This window comes from Rattus norvegicus, chromosome 9 (assembly GCF_036323735.1).
Source record: "Rattus norvegicus strain BN/NHsdMcwi chromosome 9, GRCr8, whole genome shotgun sequence".
Lineage (NCBI taxonomy): Eukaryota > Metazoa > Chordata > Mammalia > Rodentia > Muridae > Rattus > Rattus norvegicus.
In genome coordinates, this window is record NC_086027.1 from 57,247,229 (window position 1) to 57,271,129 (window position 23,901).

At 42.9% G+C, this 23,901-nt stretch overlaps 1 protein-coding gene across 9 annotated transcripts in view; it reads left to right on the top strand.

Moving 5' to 3' along the window:
- Myo1b (myosin Ib) overlaps positions 1-23,901 on the top strand; it is a 162,277-nt gene that overhangs the window by 65,170 nt on the left and 73,206 nt on the right. For all 9 annotated transcript variants that reach the window (XM_039082950.2, XM_063266575.1, XM_063266578.1 and 6 more), the window contains exon 4: positions 13,940-14,034. In XM_039082950.2, coding sequence (XP_038938878.1) covers positions 13,940-14,034 — 95 coding nt within the window. The remainder of the gene's footprint in view (positions 1-13,939; positions 14,035-23,901) is intronic.

Sequence of the window (23,901 nt, forward strand, 5' to 3'; positions counted from 1 at the left end):
GGGAAGTGCTACAAGCATGGAGTCTTAAGGGATTCTCAAAGTAGGTGTCTTAATGACTAGCTGTATGGAAGACAAACGGAAAAGTACTGTCTTTGGCCAGGGTACACCTAGCCAGGGTGCTAGGAAAAGCTGTTTGCCTTGGGTTGGTAGTCCACGCGGAACCAGTTTTAATTTTATTAAAGCATTCAGAATACCCATATGTTTGAGTCATTGGGAGGACTGAAGGATAGGGATGGCTACTCTAAAGGAATAGGAGTGAGTGGAGTTTGGAAACAGGTGTTACTTGAAAATTGCAATTTATGACTGGAAAGAATTGCCAACTTTCAACTGCCAACTGGAAAAAAAAATTCAGACTTGTTGAATATGCTCAAACGTGTATGTATGTAATATTTTAATGAATGAATGGTGAATGACTTACTTTGCAAATAACTTGCAAGTGTAAACGTGTTAATTCATTTATGTTTTCTGACAAAATTTCTAGTTGATTTAGTGATGGATAATAGTATCAATCAGGAGGGGCAACATTTGATGCAAAATATACTGATTGGCTTCTACAAAGGTAATATTTGCTGTGTGTATAAAGTTCTTCTCTTTGGATATTGGTGTCCAACACCTGGGTGCATGGGGTCGGGGAGAGTCATCAGCTTCAAGACTAAAAAGAATATCCTACAAATGGCTTAGCTTAATTTTACAAAAATTAGCACCAGAGGACTCAGCTAGAAAATACATCTTTTCTACCAAGCCTTTTTCCTCTGTCCACTTTAACAGTGTGGAATTAGAAAGGATCTGGAGAGGGAGGATCTGGCTGCTTTTCAGGATGGACATGTGTGTTGGGGAGGTGTAGGCCGCCAGCTGCTTAGGGCTCAGAAGATGCTGTCACGTCCATCTGCCCTCTGTCATCTTTAGCTAGGTGGTGACGTGTGCACAGCTGCCTTAGCCAGCAGGTACTTGTGCATACTTTGCTCATATAAATAGAGCAGTGCACAAAACCAGGCATTTCCAATGGAACATTCTCACTCAAGGCCATACAGATTTATTAAAGAAAACATTGCTGAAGTATAAAGGCACTAAGGGTGTAATTTGTAAGCTGAGTACATGTAGCTGTTTGAGGTGACGTCAGATTTGTGAGTCATTGCTATCTGGTTACTCATTACCTGGAACGTTGAGTAGAAGGAAGAAGGAAATGTGGAAATCTGCATGCATACTTTCTGGGCATTGTTCCTAAAACCCACAGAAAATGATGATATCTACTGCTTTGAACACTGCTTCCTTTCCTAAGGTAGCATTCATCTAAGTGGCGTTGTGTCTAGGGTGGGAAATGGCAACTTTGTCCTGCAGGCATATAGTTACAGTATCTTGAGATTTTTTTACAACTTGAAAATTGTTTATCACTCTCTGTACTTAGGGACATTTTCCATCGATGACTGCACATGGATGACACTGATCACCGAATATCACTTTGAGAATTAAAATATAGGCTAGAGTCTGGCTCTGGAAATGGAATTGTTTGATACATGTGCAGTCTGTTTCATCATTAGCCTCTTCTGGCCTACCATTCCAGTCAGTGCTTCTTGCCACAGTCTGCACACACAACACGCAGCAGCCCTGTGTACTATCTGGGGCAAGAAGCTGACACTGCCATCCTTACCAGGCACAGCACCATGATCTTACGGGTCTTTATTGTACATAGTCTGATCTTTCTCAGTATTTTCTATTTATGTACTGGGCTTTTACAAGAGTAAACATCTCCAAGTGAGGATAAAATGTTACTCTTCCTTAGTTGCTTCATGATCACTGGTCTTAACACGCACCTAGTATGCTTGTTACCATCCAGTACCAGTGTCCTAATGCATTGTGTACCTTATGAGACACACATACAAACACGAATTCAAACCTTTAAGTCATGATTAATAGAAATTCTAATATTTTGAATCAGATACGTGTGCCTTACCTTTAGGTATGTGGTAATATAGTCAGGAAATACTTGCTTTTAATGTTCAGCTATTCTGTTCTGACTGCCAACAAATTTCTATTGTAGTGAAAATTCAAGATTATAGTGTACTTGAGATCTAGTAATGGACTATAAGGGGGAAGGGGTCGTGATAAGGGAATTAGCTTTCGAGTAACTAAGGCTGGCCATGACAAAAGTTTGTTTCCCAGATGCTGACCCAGTCTGGTAGGTGTCACAGAGCTGTCTTCAGGCTCTCTTTCATCCTGCTTACATCACCTGTGGAGCACCTGGTTTATAAGGCTGCTTGAGACAGAAGAGAAGGGCTTGTTTGGACCTTCCTCATTGGCCTGTGCATAGTCATGTGGGCTCACTATAACTGCAAAGGAAGCTGGGAACCAATCTTCCCTTGTGCCAGCAAGAGGAGTACAAGGTGGGATACAGGATCTCACCCCAGCTTCTGCCTCCCATGTCATTAGTGTAGAGTTGTTAGTGTTTGTTAACTCAGCTCACAGGAGCCATGTAAAGGCTTTTGCATAGATTTCAGCATGAGCGGGATGGTGTATTGTGCTCTTAAAACATTTTGAATTCTTTTTCTTATAACTGTAATCACAGTGCATGTTTGTATTTCCATTTCAGCCTCATTTGAACACATTCTTGCAGAAGTAAAACCATTGGCTCATCTTCCATGTTTCTGCTCTTAGATTTTTGCCTCACACTACTGTTCTGAAGAGCTAGCCTTGGTTTACTAGGAACCAAGGTTTTCAGCAACATCATAGTTAGTTGCTGTTTGTAGAATGAACCGACTTTATGTTATTATTTGAAGATGTGAGTAACTGCATGATACATTGCTGCAGTAATCTGGTTTTTCCCACGAATTCCTTATTGATTTTTCTTGAAACTAGTATTTCTATTGGGATTTTTAGACTATGAGGTGCTGATCTCTTCTGTTTTCACCACATAGTCATCTCCTGGAATTTTGGTCCCATAATTCTAACCAGCTTGGAGACTGAAGTCGGTGTTAATGTTTTTAGATCCCACTCTTCCAGACCGATGGCGAATATGTAAAAGTCAATTTCCTCTACACTTGGGAGTTTAAAGCTGTGTTTAAAGACCGTGTAAATTGAATTTTTCCTTCCAAATACGGCTGAAGTCAAACACAGATGATGAAGAAATAAAACTGTTAGAAAGGACTACAGAGAGAAGGATTTTGTTTGTTTTTTTAGTCAATAAAAAAAAAAAAAAGAAAAGAAAAGAAAAAAGCTTATCCAGCCGGGCTGATACTGTGATCATGAAAGTGTTTTTCCCTGAAGTCTGTCTGACTCCAGATGCTGCAGCAGTTCCCTGAATGTGGAACTGGAAAACAAACAAGCAATAACAAACACCAGAAAGAAAGGAGACTAATACTGGAGATTGTCACAGGAGGTGGGTGTGAGGAGACAAGCGAGTCCATTTCAGTGGACTTACCTCAAGTCTTCCGGGTTCTGTGAACCAGTCAGAACAGTAGAAGATTCTTAGCGATGTGTTAACTCTTGAGGGGTATCCTCTTTATTTGGTGAGCCTGTGCATGCATGTGAATGTAGATGTGTGTGTGTGTGTGTGTGTGTGTGTGTGTGTGTGTGTCCATCCATCTATCCACCCTCCAGTGTTCTCCCTCCCCCCCAAAAAATCTGCATGTAGTCCCTTTGACCAATTATTCTATCATCTCATATTCATAGTTGACTAAAGACACCTTATGATTTTACAGTTAATGTATATAAGCTTTGAAAGTCAGAGCCCTGGAGATGTCAAAAGTAGTTGAGACCTAAGAGAAAGCTAGTACCATGGTGCTCTCTGTAGTGATTGACCTTACCCTCTTCATGGCCTTGTTTGTGGAAGCAGAAGGGGAAATGCGATCAGTCATAAAGTTAGTTTTGCATATGGGATTAAAGTGTCTTGTTTGTTCAAGAGGATGAAAGTTTTTCTTGGGGGTTAAAGGGAGATTTCTCTCAGGGGACTTAGGACATGCAAAACATCATAATGAATATCTCCCATAACTTCCTTGTAGAAAATAGTGTCATAAACACAGGAATATAACACTGAAGTTTCCATACAGAGTTTTGAAAAACCAAGCCTGATAAGCTTAGGCCAGCATCTGTGTGTAAGGAAGCTCTAGAGCAGGTGAACATGGAGGGTCCCCTCGCACAGGATTATGATGGTGAAGCATCTAATATGCTTGTTCAGTTGAACCACAAGTGCCTCTGAATCTGTAGGGCCTAGAAGAGAGAAGCGAGACATAGGGTTCTTATGGGATGCTGATGTGTCCATAGATGAATTCCAGTGGCACAGGAGATATGGAGACAAAGTGTGGAGCAGAGACTGAAGGAAAGGCCATCCAGAGACTGCCCTACCTGATCCATGCCATACACAGACACTAAACCCAGACACGATTTCATATCCCAAGAAGTGCATGCTGATGGGAGCCTGATATAGCTGTCTCCTGAGAGACTCTGCAAGAGCACGACAAATACAGAGGCGGATGCTTGTAGCCAACTATTGAACTAAGAACAGGGTCCCCAATGGAGGAGTTAGAGAAAGGACTGAAGGAGCTGAAGGGGTTTGCAACCTCTTAAGAAGAACAACAATCAACCAACCAGATCCCCCAGGGCTCCCAGGGACTAAACCACCATCCCAAGAGTACACGGGGATGGACCTATGGCTCCAGCTGCATGTCCGGCATCAATGGGAAGAGGCCCTGTCAAGGCTCGATGCCCCAGTGTAGGGGAATGTCAGGGTGGGAAGGTGGGAGGGAATGGGAGGGTGGGTGAGGGAGCACCTTCATAGAAGCAGGGAGAGGGGGGTGGAATAGTAGGTTTCTGGAGGGAAAACCAGTAAAGGAGATAACATTTAAAATGTAAATTAAAAAAATTCAATAAAAGAAAAAAATTGAACAGAGAATTGGGTTCCCGTTGCAAGAGTTAGAAAAAGAATTGAAGGAGCTGAAGGGGTTTGCCACCCCTAAGAACAACAATACCAACAACCAGAGCTCCCAGGGACTAAACCACTCTCCAAAGAGTACATATGGACTGACCCATGGTTCCAGCTGCATGTGTAGCAGAGGATGGCCTCGTTGAGCACTAAGGGGAGGAGAAGCCCTTGGTCCTGCCAAGGCTGGGCACCCCCCCCACCCCAGTATAGGGGAATGTCAGGGCAGGAAGGCCGGAAGGGGTGGGTGGGTGGGGGAACACCCTCATAGAAGAAGGGGGAAGGGGATAGGATATGGGGTTTATGGACGGGAAACCAGGAAAGGGGATAATATTTGAAATGTAAATAAAAAATATCCAATTAAAAAAAGAAGTGAAGCTTCTTTAGGTTGGGTTCTGTATGGGGTGGCTTTGCTAGCTTGACTTCTCTTGTTATACAAACTGGGAACTTTTGTTCTTAGGGCATAAACTTGCCTTGAGCTTCCTTTCTGTAACAGAAACATTCATAGGTGCTGTGCACGGCACACTGTATGCCTCTCTGGAGTACCTCAGGGTTGAAAGGATTGACCAGGCGGGGCCTTTTGTTCCTATAGCACTATTGTTGCTAATTTTCAGGACTTCATTCTGAAATCTTAGGTTAAGTGCATAGGTCGTTTCTCACAGGCCTTTAGGCCAGATCTCTTCTCAGATGCTGTCTCCTGATGAAGGCATGGGATGGTCGGTTTGACTGTCTACTTACTTCCAGATCCAAGTATGTCTTCTCTCAGGTATATATATATGTAATCTGATAGGTGGATATTTCTAGTTATTTTCTTAAGGCCACTTATGCATGGTGCTATGACTGAAGCTTTCAAGCAGATGCTCCAGAGCTGTGCATTGGGGTTCACTTTGGAGCTTTATGTTGTGTGTGGCACCATGCAAAAACTGTTTGAGGCCCTCTGGGTGAGAGCACGCTCGTGTCCATGTTAAGTCTCGCACTGCCTGTTCTAGATAGTTAGGCATGGCCGCACTCCCAACCTTCCTGAAGTCCTTAGCCAGGGTGCAGAGAGGAGGAGGGTTACTAAGACTCTCCAGGAGGGCGTGCCTGTTTCTCTTTTTATAATTGCTCCTGCGTGGTAGAGGAAAACTGCAGGGAAACAGGCAGGGTGTGTCTGGCCTTTGGGGTCTACTCATGCCTATATGGTAGACTTTTTGGTATGTAGACATGTTAGCAATTAAAAAAAAAAAACACCACCATAAAACATAGCAACCAAATAATGTGCAGAAGAGACCTCGAAACGTGAACTTCCCTCAGTGCGTGACGGAAGCTCCCATGGAGGAGACCAGTCTCTGGAGTAAGGGAAGGAAGCGAGTTTCTAGAAGGGCTTGTCTACATCAGGAGACCCTGATGCCGCTTGAGTCTAGAACTTCATTGTTTGGTGACACAGGCTTCTTTCTCCACATCTTAATTGCAGTCCTCTGACACTGCCCTTCAACTCCAATATATTTTCTCTATAAAATTAAGACATGGAAGTCTAAATGATGTGTCCCAGATTTGCATCCTAATTCGAATAGATGAGTATAACACCTTGTGTTTGGAGAGCGCCTGTTGGGCTGTCCTTTTTCCTTTCCGGTTAGTTCTGGCTGCCTGAGAAATCCTGGGACATGCTACTATTGCTACCCTTTGTGATGGAGCAAAACACATACATCTTTGTAGAAATCTTTCCAACCATGATTTGGGGGACAGAACTCATGGGGCCTGGCGAGGTGGCTACTTTCCTATTCTTTCAACCTTGATGTAAACTGAGTCATTAGCTCTAGTTAGCATCCCAGTCCTTCTCTGAGCACTGGCTACATTTCAGACATTGTTCAGGGCTCACTCTGATCATGGAGGCTTAACAGTGAGCCAAGCTCACTAAGAAGCTAATTTTCTTTTACAACTGGACTTCTTTTCTGTTGAGGAATTTTTAACCCCCCTCCCCAAAGTGTACTTGGGGTTCTAGTTCAAACGCCATCTCCTCCACCCCAAAACTCTGATTACCATGGTCAGAGCTTCTTGCACCTCTTTAGTGTGCAGGGTCTCCCAGCTCAGCGTTGTCTCCTGAGAGTGGCCTTCCTGTGGCCCACCTGGCTAGTGCTAAACTGTGATGTCTGAGCCCTTGTGCCCTCTGGACCCAGCACCTGCACGGGGTCCTTAGAGTTTATACTGGAATGTGGAAACATGGAGGTCGTGCTTTTCTGAACAACCTAAACATTTGGCCTGAGAGCCCAATGTGTCCTCCAGCTGGTAAAGAGAGTTTGGTTAGGAAGGGTCTTTAGACAGACTCTACCGGGCTAAGTCTCCAGGACTCAGTTGCCTATAATAGGGTCATAGAAGCTGGCTGTGAATGAGCCAACTTGGAATAAGGGAATAAATAATACATTTAAAGTTCTGCCACATTTGTGCCAACAATTTGTTTAAACTGTGTTTACCTTGAGCTGGAAAGGCTGTTCCTGTAGATGTGATTATTTTAATGAGAATTGGGAAATAAAAGACGATTGTTAGAATTTCCTTATTGAAAGAGATACTAAAAATACCCGAGGGTTAATTGGGTTTGAGTTAAGAGCCCCGGTTGTGTATTTGTTCTTTCCTCCAAGTTGTGTGTTTTACTCATTTTTGGAGAGGGGAAATAACATAATTTCCTCCTAGCCCCCATAATTTCCTCTGCTTCCTCCTGGCCTCTGGCCTTGCTTATGGCTTAGGATTCAGATCTTGCAGTTTTCCACTCTCCCTTAGCCAAAGCCGCTGTCTCTCTCCGTTTTCTGGATGTTAGGAAGTACATTGTCATGTTTGTTAGCATTCTCTTGTGGGGGCTTTGAGGCCTTTTCCTGTTTTTCAGGCTTCCAGAGGGCTTCAGAGCCCCCACTCTTAAGTGCGTCATCCTAGGTGAGCATACCAGGGCCCCAGCCCTTGTAAATGACCTTGACCCTGCCTCTGCATACACGTAATGTTAGTGAGTAAAGAACGAGATGGGGCACCTGTGCCTCACTGCGTTCCCTTCAGTAGCCAAGACTGGTAAAGAAGTGGCGCTAGATAGAGTTAGTCTCTTTTGAGCTCTTTCCCAGTCCAGGAAGAACGCTGTTAGTGAGGAGGACTCTGGCCCTCTGGTAGCATGTTGGTGCCCCAGGCTTTCTGGGTATCGCTGTCGTTAACTTTTCTGAAGGTAGTCCTTGGCAGCACATCCGATTTGCAATTAAATTCCAAAATGATGCTTCCAGGCCACGAGGGCCAAAGTTTCCCAGATATGACTTTCAAAGCTGAATCCAGTCCTTTTCCTTCCTGGGATGGTTTAGTCTCCCCAAGTCTCTTATCTGCTTTCTGATGCCCTGTCTCCAGCCCTGGCTTCTGCAGTCACTTGTGAAAAGAACCATCACTGGTCTAGCCCACCATCCAGTGCCCATCAGCACCATATCTGTCTGGTAAAAGGAGAGGTGTTCATGGTGTTTATTCTGTTGGGTGAGTCTCAGGCCAGTCTGGTGGGCCTCAATAAACTGTAGAGTCTCCATTATGATTTTGATAATGGGGTCCAAAGATATTGGATATGACCCCAAGCACTTTTGTACTAAGGGCATTGTAATAAAAATTTCTAAAATGTCAAAAGAACACTCATTTAATTAATTAATTAGCTAATTAATTAATTTTAGTGCTGACAGTTGAACCCAGGGCCTCATACATGCTAGTATTAACTCAGTACCTCTGTCAAGTTGAATTTTTTTTTGTAACTAGCATGTGAGCTTTTAAGATAGAAAACATTTCTTGTTAAATCTGGTGCTCAATTACTAGAGTGTGCAGTCAAGTCATGTGGGTATTTTTATCATGCCTTGAAATGTAACACGTGAAGTACCGTTTGAAGTATTTTGTCCTCTAAGTGATTATACCTGACCATAAAGATTAATATTTATTTTTGAGTGACAAGATATGAAATCTGTGAACACCGAGGTTGGCGGGCCAGTATGTACCGATGGGAGCGTGTTTTCTGGATGGCAGCATGGGTCTAAAGGAGGGAGTCTTGGGTCTGTGTGCCATGTTTTGCTCTGAAGCTGGACTTTTAACCTTTCATTTCATGTTCTGCTCTCGTCAGTACAGAACAGATGCCTTCATTTTGATTAGCCACAGTGATATTTTGTCAGTGGCCAGTAGAGACATAGCTTTTCCAGTTAAAATGCAGCTCGAAGAATATTTAGGCTATGAATGTGTATGACCTTAGGAGTTTAATAAGCTAAAATACTTTTAGAAAATTATAATCATCAAAAAATACACTTTAGTACCATTGTGTTTTGTTGTACTGTAGTACGATATTTTTCTTCTATTGGGTTGGCAGTTTGGGTCTTTCTCTGAGTTTGGATGTAGAAAAGGAAAGTATAGTTCCTTTTTAAAAATCAAATCAAAACACAAGAGCAGTTCTTTTAAATATAACTCCTGTGGGCAGCCTGTCTGGACTCATTCTTTTGTATCCATTCTCACATGCCATGTGATTGACTCAGTTTACCTTCTGTGTTTGTTAGAGACAGGGTCTCATGTTGCTGCAGGCAATCCTTGAACTCTCCATGCAGAGGAGGAGTGCCTGAACTGATCCTGCTGCCTTCACCTCTTGAGTGGCTGTGCTAGCATAGGCCAAAAGTGCAGTAAAACTGCCCAACGCAAAAGTACCGCCTCTGTAAGGATGAGGCTGCCCCTTATGAGGTGGTAGAATGACTCTCTCATAGATGGGTAGAACAGCTCTCACGTGGATGGTTGGAACACTGATTTAGAACAAGGTGATATCTCCCAAGAGGATAAACATTGCTGAATTAACAGTCCAAGACAGGTAAGTATATAAAATATTCACAAAGTCTTTTACAAGGAAGCCAACTTGGGGACTTTCCCTCAGGAAACAAAACCCCGAAGTCTCTCCCTTTCCTCCTCTTAAGTCTTCTTGTGGGCTGCCTTGCCTCTTCATCAGGCTGAAAATGAAGTTAGATTTAGCAGATGGAACTTAGGCACTTTTAAGCACATTATTTTTTTGGGAGTGGAGAGGTAACTTAGTTTAGAAACACTGAGATGTCAGAGCTGAACCAGAGTTAGAAGAGGAAAGAGACAGTCGGGATTTTAGTTCTGGAGGAGAACGCCGAGTCTGAGCTATTTGAAGAGGGCTGAGTTGAGAAGGGAAATTCCCTAGGGTGGTTTAATGACTCTGGGATTCAGGATCACATGGGAGGGAATGCCAGTTTGAGAGCCTTAGAAGACGAGCATTTGAATCAGGAGGGTGGAATCATTTATCTGAGTTCAGGAGAGTTTTCTGAAACAGATTCTAGCCTGTTAAACACTAGTTAACAGAGTGGTCCAACTGAGAGTGCTTGGAACAGACAGGGTGTGTTTCCACGCTACCCATTTGGACAGAGCTGGAGACACTGAAACCTGGACTGCTCTTGGGCTTGTGTGCTTATGTTGGAGTGGTGGCGTCATGTTGGAAGCTCAGGCTTCGTTTCTGCTCTGCACTTGAGGTGAAACAAACTTATCGAGGAAATGGCAGGGTGGAGAGTGGAGAGTGTGGAGAAGGAAGCCCTGCCATTGCCCCTGATGACCATGCAGGGTGAACCACTATGATTAACACTCTTGAGTAGAAATAAGGCAGAGGAAGAGCATAAATACCAGCTGGGCTCTTTGTAGCACGCAACCCACCATTCTACCCTCACAGAAAATGACAGATGAGCCCAAACCAAACTTTTGAAACTAAAACATGGTAATAGGCAGAAAATGCACAGTGGATGTATCTTGGTGCTTGCTGGGCAAAGTTTGGTGGGCAGCTGGGTAGCTGATCTGGAAGCCTTGGGAATACCGTTGCTCTCATTCTTAAGGCTCAACTCCAGGGCAGAAGAGGTGGTGGGGATGAGTTTGTGTAGAGTTGCCAAGGAGGAAGAGGAGTACATCCAGAAAAGGGATTGTGTTCTTCGGGGGCATTCTTTTGGTCATTTAAAGAAGAAGTGGAGATCTGTGTCTGTAAGAGTTAAGTGTGTCATTGGGACTGGAGGTAGGTGTGTCCCTGGTCAGAGCCAGGCAGCTTTTAAAGTGCTCAAGTATTTTGGTACATACTCATGGCGTTTGGAAATCAGTCACTTTCTAGAGTCTTAAAAGAAGAAACATCCCCTTTTAGTTCTTTATCTTTTGCTAAAATTATGTCTCCCATTTGATGAATCAAGTCCTTAAACAGTTAAGTACTGTTGGTTTTCTGTATCCATGGATTCAAGCAACCTTGGATCAAAAACACCAAGAGAGCAAATTGCGTTTGCGCTGAACATGTGCAGACTTCTCTCTCCCTTTGTCATTATTACATGGTACAGCTATTTGTGGCACTAGCATTGGGAGAAGCATCGCAATCCTCCAGAGACGATGTAAAGTATTCCGGGAGCTGTGCAGGGATTATTTGGAAACACATAACTTTATAAAAGGGGGTTGGACATCCACCCCCATCCAGGGAGAGTCGGGAAAAGGAATGTCAGAATATGCTAGTAGAAAAAAATTCTTCATAGATAGTACTAGTAAGGGATAATTATATTTCTATTTGGTCAGACAGAAAAAAAATTAAGTGTTCAGCTTAGGGGTTTTGCCCACAGTAAACCCCTGGAAGAATTACTTAGTCATTTTCCCCAACTTTTTATGTGTGTGCATCTATGGGCCAAATGCTGTTATTCCTGTCTGAAGCAATTTTTCATTATTCGGTGATTAAATAATACTATAGAAACAAAACTAAACCCAGTCCTGGAACCACCAATAGAGACCTGTATTCAGCAATTCACGAGGAGTTCAGTAAATCTTTGTGGTTGGAAAACTTCTTTTGTAGTCACTGTAATGCACTTTCCTGCCTTGCGTGCCAAAGAAGACATTGTGAGTGACATCTCTGAACTGTTATCTGGAAGTTGGAGAAGTGGGAGGGGAGGCAGGCGAGGAAGAAAGTCTAAGCAATGTTCTCCTTCCCTGCACGAAGGTCATGGAGGGAACGAGACTCTGGGAATTATGTGTTTGATGGAGCTCTCTCACTCCAGCACCGTCCTTGTTCAGAGACAGTGCATGTGTGCATTCATCCTGCCTTGCACTGGTCATGTTACATATTAGATTTAAAGCTGTGTGCGTGGCACAGGGATTAGTTGGCTAGAAAGCCTCTACCATGCAGGAGCTTATGCTGTGGAAGGGATAACGACGTCTACCTCTCTTTACTTCATTGGTGTTTATTCAATGGTAGCTTAGTTTACTTATTACATACAAGGCCAGAGATATGTCTGTGTAAAGGTTACAAAGTAAGAGTGGGGCAGCTCGCCTCTGGCACCACACGGCAGGAGATAAGATATGGAAGCTTAGACTATGTTTGAACTCCTCTGTGCCTAGCCTTCCTGCCTCCAGCTTGCTTTCTTTGGGCTCCTTTGTCACACTGTGACCCAGCCGAAGGCAGAGGCTGTGTCGGTTCTGTCCCTGTCATTTAATGCTGGCAGTATGAAGGTATAGCCTTGTGTGTGCCGGTCTTGGGAGATTTAAAATGAGTAAGCATAAATGAGTTGTGGAAAATTGAAGCAAACGGAACTGTTCCTAGCTCTCAGTACCGCCTATTCTGCTCTCAGGTATAGCCCTGCAGCGTGACACCTAAGCACGTCTTTTGTTCCTAAATGGGACCCTGTGTAGTCCTTCTCAGGTCCCCTTCCATATGCCTTCTTTCTAGCACTGGAAGTGCTCCTACAGCCTGTGTCAGTCTGCTTCCCTGGCACTTTGTTTATGCCCAGAAGCTCTTTGCCTTGCAAATTTATTCTTTGGAACTAATTTTCCACCTCCTAAAGTTTCTCTTCTCGGACTCCAGTACCTGGTCTCGGGTCCCTGTCTCCTATGCAGTGCTCTCTGCTTTATCAGGCTTGATAGAGCAGAGGCTTGAGCTATTCATTTTTGTCTCTTCTCTGCTTTCCGCTCAGAACTCACAAAAGAGGCTGAATATTATTTTATATTCCCAGCTTGTTCTTAACACGCTCTCAGTAAATGATGTCTTAACGAATGAGAAGTAGGATCTTGGCAAAAGTATTTATCATATTGCCCAGAGTTTTTTCATTTTTTTTCAATGAAAGAGAGACATTTACCTTGTTAGTAAAACTCGAGGAGGGACAGACCGACAGGAGGACTGGCCTCGGTGTCATGATAGGGAGGTTCTGTCATCATAAGGATGAGAAGCTGGGCTCCAGGCAGTGGCCAAGAACCATGGTGAGCTCCATAGTACCCAGTGGGCCTTAAGTTCCACCTTGCATTATCAAGCTCTGTATTTATTTAGCCTCATAGTTGTTATAACTAGGTGATATTTGAATGTGCTCTGCTAATGTTTGGGAAAAGATTTTTTCATTATTATATTGAGGCTTCCATAAATTGATAATGCTTTCTCACTATATCAAAATGCTCGAGGATTGCCCTGAACAATACAATCTCAATATTATCCAGCGTAAACATGGCAGTGTGACATTTTCTTGGTTCTCTGAATTACCTAGATTTTTTTTTTTTAAAGATTTATTTATTATCTATAAGTACACTGGAGCTGTCTTCAGACACACCAGAAGAGGGCATCAGATCTCATTACAGATGGTTGTGAGCCACCATGTGGTTGCTGGGAATTGAACTCAGGATCTCTGGAAGAACTCTTAACCACTGAACCATCTCTCCAGTCCAGTTACCTAGATTTTAATAGAAACACCACACACACACAGACACACACACAGACACACACACACACACACACACACACACACACACACACACACACAGGAGGGATAAGTAAAATTTCATTTTAAAATAAATAAATCAGTGTTATTTGCTTAGTAGAGAATTCATGGGAGAAGGTAAATGGGACAGAAAAGATGGATATATTGATCTGTATTCTTCAAAAATTGGCAAGAAATAAAATGTGATCATTTGAAGCAAGTTACAGAGGCCCTTAAAATACCCATAGTTACCAGATAAGCACATATTAACCAGCTGAATCCCCCTGCATTTTTTTTCTCGCAGCTTTGCTTTGTCGGATGAAGCATACAGATCCCTCCGTGATCAAGATAAAGATCAGTGCATTCTCATTACTGGGGAGAGTGGAGCGGGAAAAACAGGTGAGACCACCAGACAGACCTGGCCCTTTCGGGAAGGCAGATGCTGCTGAAAGGCAGCTGGAAAGGAGCCAGGTGGCCCTCAAGAGCCAGGTGCCCACAGCTGCTGTGCAGGGGCTGTGATGGCCACAGTTGGTGTTCTGTGGACAACTCTTCTCTCATGTGAGGGGTCAAGGCGCCATCGAGGTGCCGGCCAGTGTAAGTCCCAGCACTGGTTCTCAGCCTTTTAATGCTGTGACCCTTTAATACAGCTCCTCATGTTGTGATGACTCCCAATCATAAAGTTATTTTCATTGCTACTTGATAACTGGAAATTTGCTACTGTTAGGAATTTTAACGTAAATATCTGATACTCAACACCTGTGAAAGGCTCATTTGACCCTCTGCCCCAACACCAAAAGGGTTTGTGACGCACAGGTTGAGAACCACTGCTCTAGAGTCTTTTGATCCTAAAGAATTGAGATTATGTAGATATTGGACAGCGCTTCTGATAGAAGCGCTCCGTGTGGTCCTGAATGAGGAAATGGTTTTGTTCTGGAACGATTTGGAAGTACTCTGCATACAAACTGGGAAAGGAGAAGACTGGTTCTGTTTCTTTGTTGAAACAGAAGGGCAAAGGGGGTTGGGGGAGGGTGTGACTTTCATGTTTCTCTATAAAATGCTTCAGATGAGAATCTCATAACTGGTCTTCCTCTGAGTATGCAGAAATGTGGCTGTAAGTGTTTCCATCTTGTATGCTATTTTAATGATTAGACTTAATGGTTTCTGAGTCCTCACTGATCAAGAAAAGAAACTTTCCTCACAATTGTGCAGTCGCCTGAGTCCATGTTAGCTCAGCCTCAAAAGCTTCCCTCTCAAGCTTCAGCATGGCTTTTCCTGTATGCTGCCTCCTTGCGCTTTCTCAAGGGGCACCCCTTTTCCACAGCCCCCTGTAATGAACAGTGAATTGTGAGGTAAGTGGCCAACGTCTTTACTCGAGCCCTTTGGAGACACACTGCATGGTTTCTTTAGGTGTGGTACAGGGTGTAGGTGCTGAAGGGGCAGAAATTCAGGAAGCCCCAAGTCACACAAGCATAGTGTCATAGGTTGGAAGAGATTTTATAGGCCATCCCATGTGAAACCCTCCTCATGGGGCGGCTAAACCCCTTGTGGTGATGGAGGGCTTTTAACATTGTATTTGACTTACAGGTTCAACTAGTAAGTTTTTCTTCACCTCCCTCTGTCTCCCAAATGCTAGGATTTCAGTGTTTACCATCATATCCAACCTCAAGCTAGTATTGGTGACAAGATTATTTCAAACATACATGTAAGATCTTTTATAAAACAGACAAACTCACGTTTTTGTCGCTCCTGTTCTTGTTGAACTTCTGAGGAATTAGCACGTCCTTGTTTTGCACTCTCTCAGTTACTATTATACTTGGGTCATCATAGTCGTAGTTATTTTACCCTGAGCTGTGCTTGGCAGCATATTTATTATGGAGAAATTGAGAGACAAAATGGTTCAGCAGTTTCCTGAATGTCTCTGTTACATTTACTGCAGCTGTGATAAAAATATCTTAAGGGAGAAAAGTTTGTTTTAGCTCAGATTTCCAGGTTATAGCCCGTTGAAGTCCGGGGCGCTTGAGAGAACTGGTTACATTGTATCCACAGTCACGAGCAGAGAGAGCAGAGACATCTTTACTTATCGCTCTGTAGTCTCTCCTTAGGTAACCTCACATTCTTTTTCTAATTATTCTAATATCTTCTGCATTTCTACTTCCACCTAGCATTGCTTATTTAATCTGTGTCATCACTACGGGATAAGCACACCTGAACGGTTCTGATTCATCTCAGACTGATCATATGTAGAGCAGATTTGATTTTTCTTTTCTCTTTGCTGTTCTGACCTCAGTGAATTAGACTATATTGTGTCATAACCTCATTATGGAGGTATCCCTGTCAGTATTTTTTTAACACTCTATCTATCTATCTATCTATCTATCTATCTATCTATCTATCTATCTATCTTTTTTTATTTATTTAATGCATTTGTGTGCACTGTCGCTCTCTTCAGACACACCAGAAGGGGGCATCAGATCCCATTACAGATAGTTGGGAACCACCATGTGCTTGCTGGGAATTGAACTCAGGACCTCTGGAAGAGCTCTTAATCACTGAGCCATCTCTCCAGCCCAACCTGTCAGTATTTTTAATACCATCTTCTCCTGTACCTTACATTCAGGTCCATGTCTATTTCCATCAGTCTGTCTCTAGAAAATATGTAACATGAGGTTGTTCTTCCTTTCTTTTTGTTCACACAGAGCTTCTAGTCCAAGACACCCAGCTGTGATTTCCCGGGAGTGATATTCATAGCCATTCTAAGGAGTCTCTTGTCCCCTTCGTCTACCCCAGTCTCTTTTATAGACATTGTTTTTTTGACTGTTTAGATGATGGGAACTTTAACATGAAGAGTCGCCGTGGGGATGGCTTACTCTTTACTTGTCTCTTCTTATTCTTTCATAAGAAATGAAATTACTTCCTCGAAGCCCCCACACTATCCTGACTCTTCAGGATGGCCAGTGTAAGTGGTGTCGAACAACACAGAGTTTTAATATTGATGCATTTGCTTATTTATTTCTTTAGCTTTAAAGGCATAGGATGCTTTCGTTTGACATGCTGGCTTAGCTGCTTGATGTCTTTATCTGGTGGGGAGGCAGCCCTTATAGCAGGTGTCTGTACTTTCTCTGCCTCTCTCTCATCTTGTCTTTTCTCATTACGTCCGGCAGTCCACCAGTTCACTTCTCAGAGCTTGCTTTCTGTTTTCTCTTGGAAGGAATTCTTTATTCGATCCTCTTTGTGACTAAAGCCCTTTTTAAAAGGGTATTCCGCCTGTATCCCTGCGTTCTTAAGTGAGTCATTTGGAAATGGGCTGTGGTCACCTTTGAGCATATGTCTAAGAAGTCATCGGTCTCCTAATTAGTTCCAGCAGTGTAGGGCACCCTTCTCAGAACTGCTGAACACTGCCACTCGTTCCCGAAGCCAGGTTCCATCTCTTGGTAGGATTGTGACTTTTTTTTAAGACACAGCAGAGGTGGATGGTGCTGCCTCATTCAGAAGATTGGCGTTCACACTTTCTGAGAAGAAAAAAAAAAGCAGAAAACCCACCTCACTCCATGGATGCAGGGGACTCTTGCTTTGTTGTGTGTGGGTTTCTACTTAGTAGCCGCCATACTGTCACCTGTGGTTCTTTCTTCCATTTCTGCTCTCCTGGATGGATTCCTTCCTCAGTGTCTGGAAACCGAGGGTGGCTTTGCAGGACTGTCATATTTGCAGCACACAGCGTAGGTGCCGATCAGCCCGAAGCTGGAGGGTTCTCAGCCTCAGTTCAGAGTCAGAGGCCATGCTGACTGATAGCACTAAAACAAAGGAGATGTAGAGACATACAGAGTCCAAAAGTTCACATGAGTGCCCATATTCAAAACGACTGTCATAACTACACCTCTTGGAAGCCTCCAGTCCACTGGTAGTAGGCCGGCTGTTTCCGCAGGACTAGGTCCTTGGATGGTCTTTTACATTATCCCGAGGTTACTGGAAACATCTGGTCTGTTTCTGAGGTGGTGTGCCTTAGCTGACCATTATTACCAACCCTGTGGTGTGGAGAGAGGTGTTGCTATACTGCAGAACAGCTGCTGTTCGTACCCACTCAGCCGCACTCTTGGTTGGTGCTAACTTCTAAGCCCCTTTCTCACAGATCTTAACGGCATATCCTGACATCTAGTCCCTGTGGAGACTCAGGTTTTGGTGGTCATTGTATCTTTTTCCGTGTTTGTTTATTTTTAAAATTGATCATAGGAAAGTTGCCTCCAGTTTGATTAGGATGTTAAGTTGTTACTAGACTCTAAAATTCAATAAAGCCCAGGATTTGTGTGCATTAAAAGTCTCTGTTTCATGGAATTATTTATGAGAAAATGAAATGATTGAGGTTGAATATAGGGATTGTATTAAGAGGAGTTTGGGAAGGGGTTTTAATCTTGACTCTGAGGGAGGAGAGAAGCCAGACCACACTTGAGATTGTACATCATCGCACTCACGACTTTAATGATTTCAGTTCTGCACACATGCAGCCATTCAACTTTCGTTAGTAGGTGCATGAGACGGAATAGAATCGTCGCTTACAAAGAGTCTAAAATGTACATTACAAAGAGTGTTTTTATTTAGAATCTATACTTAGTACTTCAGACAGAACTGCCATGCAGTGTCAGAGGGCTTATTTTATATGAAGTAATTAATTTAACTGGGCCATAAAAACCCCTTGGCAGATGATGTTATTAGTCATAAACACTGGAGATGCTCTTATGCTACTGGGTTATATAATATGGGCTTTTAGGGAGAGGCATGAACTCTTTGAGTGCTTTGGGAGTGCTCTTTAATTCATCACTGCTGTGCTAAATAAAAAATTCATCATGCCTTTTAAAAGTGCCCAGCTATTTCAAGGCAGTGAACGTGGAGTTCACTCCTATGAATTCAGATCCTTCGTGGCAAACTATTCAAGCTTCTGGAGCGGGAGCACAAACTCTTCAAGCTTCAGGAGGCAGCACATGAGGGAACCGTCAGATCCGCATGCCTCCTAGGACATGGTCACATTCTGCACATCAGTTTATAGGAGCTCACCAGCTGTCTGCTTGTAGAGTTTGGAGCCTACCTTGCTCATCAAGACCCCAAATGACCTGGGTCCAGTTTATGTGTGCGGTAGTTCTCTGACTGCAGCCATGAGGATCTGACTTAAGCATTGAAAACACCATGCTGGGGCAGAAAAACTAAGCAGGCTCAGGGCTAAGATGCACCATGCTATTCTGCTTCTTCCTGACACATGTATTTTATATGACTCACCATAGAGTCTGCGGCTCTCCCAAGAGGTAGATTACGTATGATTTTATTTCAGTGAAAATGTTACAAGGCACTCTCCTCTTGTAGTAAAGTCTCCAGCTCTCTTTTTCTATCTCTCTCTCTCTGTGTGTGTGTGTGTGTGTGTGTGTGTGTGTGTGTGATATGTGCCATGTCATATGTGTAGAGTTCAGAGAATAATAACCAGTGGGAATTGAGTCTTCTTCCACCATGTGTGTCACAAGTATCAAACTGGCTGCCTGGCTTGGCTGCAGGCACCTTTATTCATTAAGCTCTTTTGCTGGCCCCATGCCTATATTTCTTACCAAAAAATTCTTATCTTTTGTTTTCATTGATGTAGCTCCTGGTTGCCTGTCTGATTGGTTTGGATATTCTGTAGCTGGGTTGCGAAGCCCTGAGGACTCTAAAGGAGATGTCCTTCTCAGTAGCAGAAGGATTGTTTCATTGAACACAAATATGGCTTCATTATTATAAGTGTTCTTACTTTTGTTTGTTCTTTTTTTTTTTTTGAGACAGGATCTCACTATTTAGCCCTGGTTGTACTGGAAGGCTGGTCTTGAGCTCAGACATCCACCTGCCTCAGTCTCCTGAGTGCTGGAGTTAAAGGTGTGCACCACCACCACCTGGCAGTCATTCTTACTCTTAATGTCGCTCAAACACCAGACCTGTGTAACAAACAGCTGGGTCCCTAGAACAACTTTGATGTTTTAATCAAGAGGACAGAGCAGTAGATAAATAAATCAGAACCCTTGCCCCCACTGTGTGTGTGTATGCGTGCGTGCATGAGAGAGAGAGAGAGAGAGAGAGAGAGAGAGAGAGAGAGAGAGAGAGAGAGAGAGACTTATCTGACCTTATGTGACATGCATGCCATTTCATGCATCTGTGAATGCAACTCTTGCAGATGTCTACTAACTCTTACACCAATCTACTAAAGCTTGTGACCCAAAGATTAAAATGCATTTGCTCATACTAACAGCTCCATCTGCCCAGTCCTGAGAGAGACTGAACCCAAGCAGAGCCCACTTGGTGACCATGCAGAGGCCTTATGCCTTAGGGAACCCCATGATCAGGATCACACGTCCGTTTTGTTTTTCCTTTTTCACTCACCTACCACCAATATGAAATGTTCTCTCAATAAAAATTATTGTATGTGAATTCACTTCAATTTTTGGTTAGGGGACACGTATAATAACATTATTCAAACCCAAGGCCAAGTGCCAAAGAATACAGACAAGTTAGTTATTTTTACCCTTATAATCCTTGAAAGTCTCCAGAATGAGTTATCTATAAGCTCTTTTCCTTGTAGGGATTATGGCATAGATAGCCTGAGCTAGAAGTATCTTATTATAGGTTACTGGTCTGGTAGTACAGAATATGTGTGAAACCTTAAATGCTTTACTGTGTTCTATGAGAAGAGATTTTGGCCTTGAAAATCATATTTTGTCTAGCTGCTGACAGAACTTCAAGTTCCATGTAGACATAAATTGGAATATGACTGGGTTAGATTACATGATGCAGTCTTCATTGATTCTAAGCTGTCTGGTGACATTTTGCCAAGTTTAAGACTCTATTTGTAGACTTACCAGTCAGTAATTAAAAAACTTGGTTTTGAAGGAGGATGATGTCTAACTCTTCCCTATCTTTAGCACTGTATGTTTCCTTTATAGGGGTCATTACATGAAGATTTAGTTTTTATAAATACATAAAGATTCGAAAACAGATTCAGATTTATCCAAACTTTAGAGCTTAAGGGAAAGGAGGCTGAAGGCCTCGTGTGATCAGTGTACTCTCCTGTCCCAGCATGACGAGGCGTGAAAACAGCATGGCCATGAGGCTTGTCTCTACATTTAATGGTGATTTTAAAAGTAGCAGCTGTCTTGTGAGTTACTTGTGTTAAAGATCAGATAGTATGTCAGTGAAAAAAATGTGGGAGTTATTTCTGTTAGACAGCCTGGCTTTATTTGAAAAAAAAAATGTGCATGTATTTGTGTGTGAGGGCATGTTATGGTGGTCAGATGACAACTCCAGGGGTTGCCCCTTACCCTCCACCTTGTGACTTCTGCATGGGCTACAAGGATCTCAACCAAGGTTGTTGGGCCTGAGCAGCAAGCATTTTTACCCACCAACCCTTCTCCCTATTCTCCTGGAAAGTAATTTATTTTTAATTCCTGTCTCTAGAAATGAATTATTAAAATGAGTTGTGTGATAGAATTCCTTAAGGAAACTAAGAATGCAAGCATAGATACTTTTAGAAATAAATCGTTAAAACGAGTTATGTCCTTGAAATATACTTAAAAACTATTTGGATTGTTTAAGTATATTTTAAAGGTAGTAAAAGTGCCTACCTCCATTGAATTAGACCAGCTTTACCGGTCAGTAGGTTCTGTAGGTTTACGTGTGTTGTAATAGGTGATGTAAACCCAGTGGATATTCCACACGATCTGCTTCCAGACACAATCCTGCCTCTTTCTGGGCCATCCACGGGCTCCGAGAGGCCACATCAGGTCTACTGTCACCAGTGGGCTCTTTCTTGTTCGATCACCTTCCCTTCTTCCCCAGATTCATCTGGACCAAAACAGGGTTTCCAGAGGGGCCATTGTGGTTGAGTCTCAAGTTTGAAGCTTAACTGAAGAAAGCTCCAGTTACCAGAATAAAAAACCTAGCCTGTTGTGTGTGTGTGTGTGTGTGTGTGTGTGTGTGTGTGTGTGTGTGTGTGTATGTGTGTGCGTGTGTGCGTGTGCATGTGTGTGCGTGTGTATGTGTGTGCATGTGCATGTGTGTGCATGTGTGTGCGTGTGTGTGTATGTGTGTGTGTTTTATTTTAGATTAACTAACAGAAAACTTACCCTTTTATTTTATTTAAAGCATATTTTGTTTAAGAGAATTTTTTGCTATAAATAGATTCAGTTTTCTAGCTTTTTTTTTTCTTTCAAAAAAAGGAGACAATCCCTAGTATATATGAGTGTATTAGTGTGCAGTGGAGCAGAGAATGGTACTCTGGAGGCAGAAAATGAGGAAGGGCCAGGAAGTGTGACAATGACTGTAGATGTAGACACCATTTCTAGAGATCCTGGGCAGTGCCCAGCAGACAGGATGTCAGCATCCATCAGATCTAGAGAGAGGAATGTCAGTTCAGATCAAGGGCAGAGGCACACTTGGCCACCAAAGACTCAAGGGAAATACAGCAATTATACAGCAAATCCCTGAGAATAGTGGGGTGTGCTTGGGGACTGGCTTAGCTAGGTTGTGAAGAGACACCGTGACCACAGCAACTCTTATAAAGGAAAACATTTAATTGGGGCTGGCTTACAGTTTCAGAGGTTTCAGTCCATTATCATCACAGTGGGAAACATGGTGGGAAAGCATGCAGACAGATAGAGTACTGGAGGAGCCAAAATGTTTTTATCTTGATCCTCAGGCAGCAGAAGGAGACTGTGGACCACAGTGGGCAGATCTTGAGCATAAGAGTCCCCAAAGACTGTCCCCATAGTGACACACTTCCTCCAACAAAGCCCTAGTTCCCAATAGTGCTAGTACCTGTGGGCCAAGCATTCAAACACAGGAGTCTGTGGGGCCATTCCTATTTAAACCACACAGGGACTTTGAATAAAGGCTATTTCATGTGATCTTGCAAAGATAAAAAGGTCACTGAACTTTTATGGTTGTTAAAGGGAGGTAGCAACAGTGGATCATCATAGACTACTAGAGAAGTATGGCTCCATTTAGATTACCCAGAAAGGAAACTAGATCGAGATTTAACTGTACTCCTTGAATTGAGATTTAACTCACCCTCTAACTAAAGTTCTTAAGACTCCCCCAGTTTGTTTCTTTCTTCATTCCATACATGCTAGTCCTCCCAAAGGACACCAGAGCCTTATGACCTACGTAGATCCTTGGAGTTTCTCACTTCCTGTGAGTTGACTCTTTATATTGTTCAGGTGTCCACATGCACGTTCACATACTGTTCAGCTTGTTCATCCATTGTTTGCCTTGAGGAGATGGTACTCTAATCTATCTATGAAGCTTCTCATGAGAAACAGCCATGCCAGGGTAGCCATAGTTGATCCATTTGCAGGTGCATCATCAGATACCTGAGAAGGGTTTCCTGCCCATAGATAGTAGCACCAAATAAAGATTGGAAACAATGCTAGATTTGCATACCCTAACTATCTAGACCAGTGCATTTTGTTCTGCTGACTCTTAGTTGAACATTTCCCAGATGTTGACAATGGATTATTGGAGCTAGACCCATGGGCAGACTCCATGGCAAATAAACCTGAAGGAAAGCATTCTAGAGTCCTGTTGGAGTTCTGCAACATGCAGGAGCACAATAAGGGCTCTAAGAAGCTCTTTGATAGGGACACTTGCTTCGCTGTGTGTATTTTCCTCACTAAGGATCCACGTTCTTTGGCCTTGAATCACCTTCTCTTTGAACACATGCCCATAGGCTATCCCTTGGAATCAAGGGTTAAAGGGGTTGGTTCTGGGTAGAACATGTTTCAAGAGTCATTGACTGGCAAGAAGAATAAAACAAACAGAAACGGAACTTGTCCCTCTCCCCACCCTAGCTAAGAATTATCTCTGTGTAGTGGGTTCTTCATCAGCTTGACTTTCAGGGTTACTTATAAAATGTACAAAAATGACTGTGCCCGAGGATTGTAAATCCCTATTAGCTGCTCACTTTTGGAACTGAACAGTAATCAGCCTGACCTGATCAAAACACATTGATTTGACTCAGAAACTATTTTGAAGGAAAACAGTTCTTTTAAACTTCAGGACTACATTTGGCAAAGATGTACAGATGCCCACGTTATTTTTGGCTTGAATCATGAGCAGAACATAGTTGTATGTGCTTGATTGCTCTGAATTCGACTCTCCTGAGATTTTTGTTGACCGTGTAACTTAGCTTTAGTTTTTAACAGCTCAGAAATGAGCTTCAAGTGCAAGCCGTATTCTAACCGAATTGTTGATATGTCAGCTTAAAAT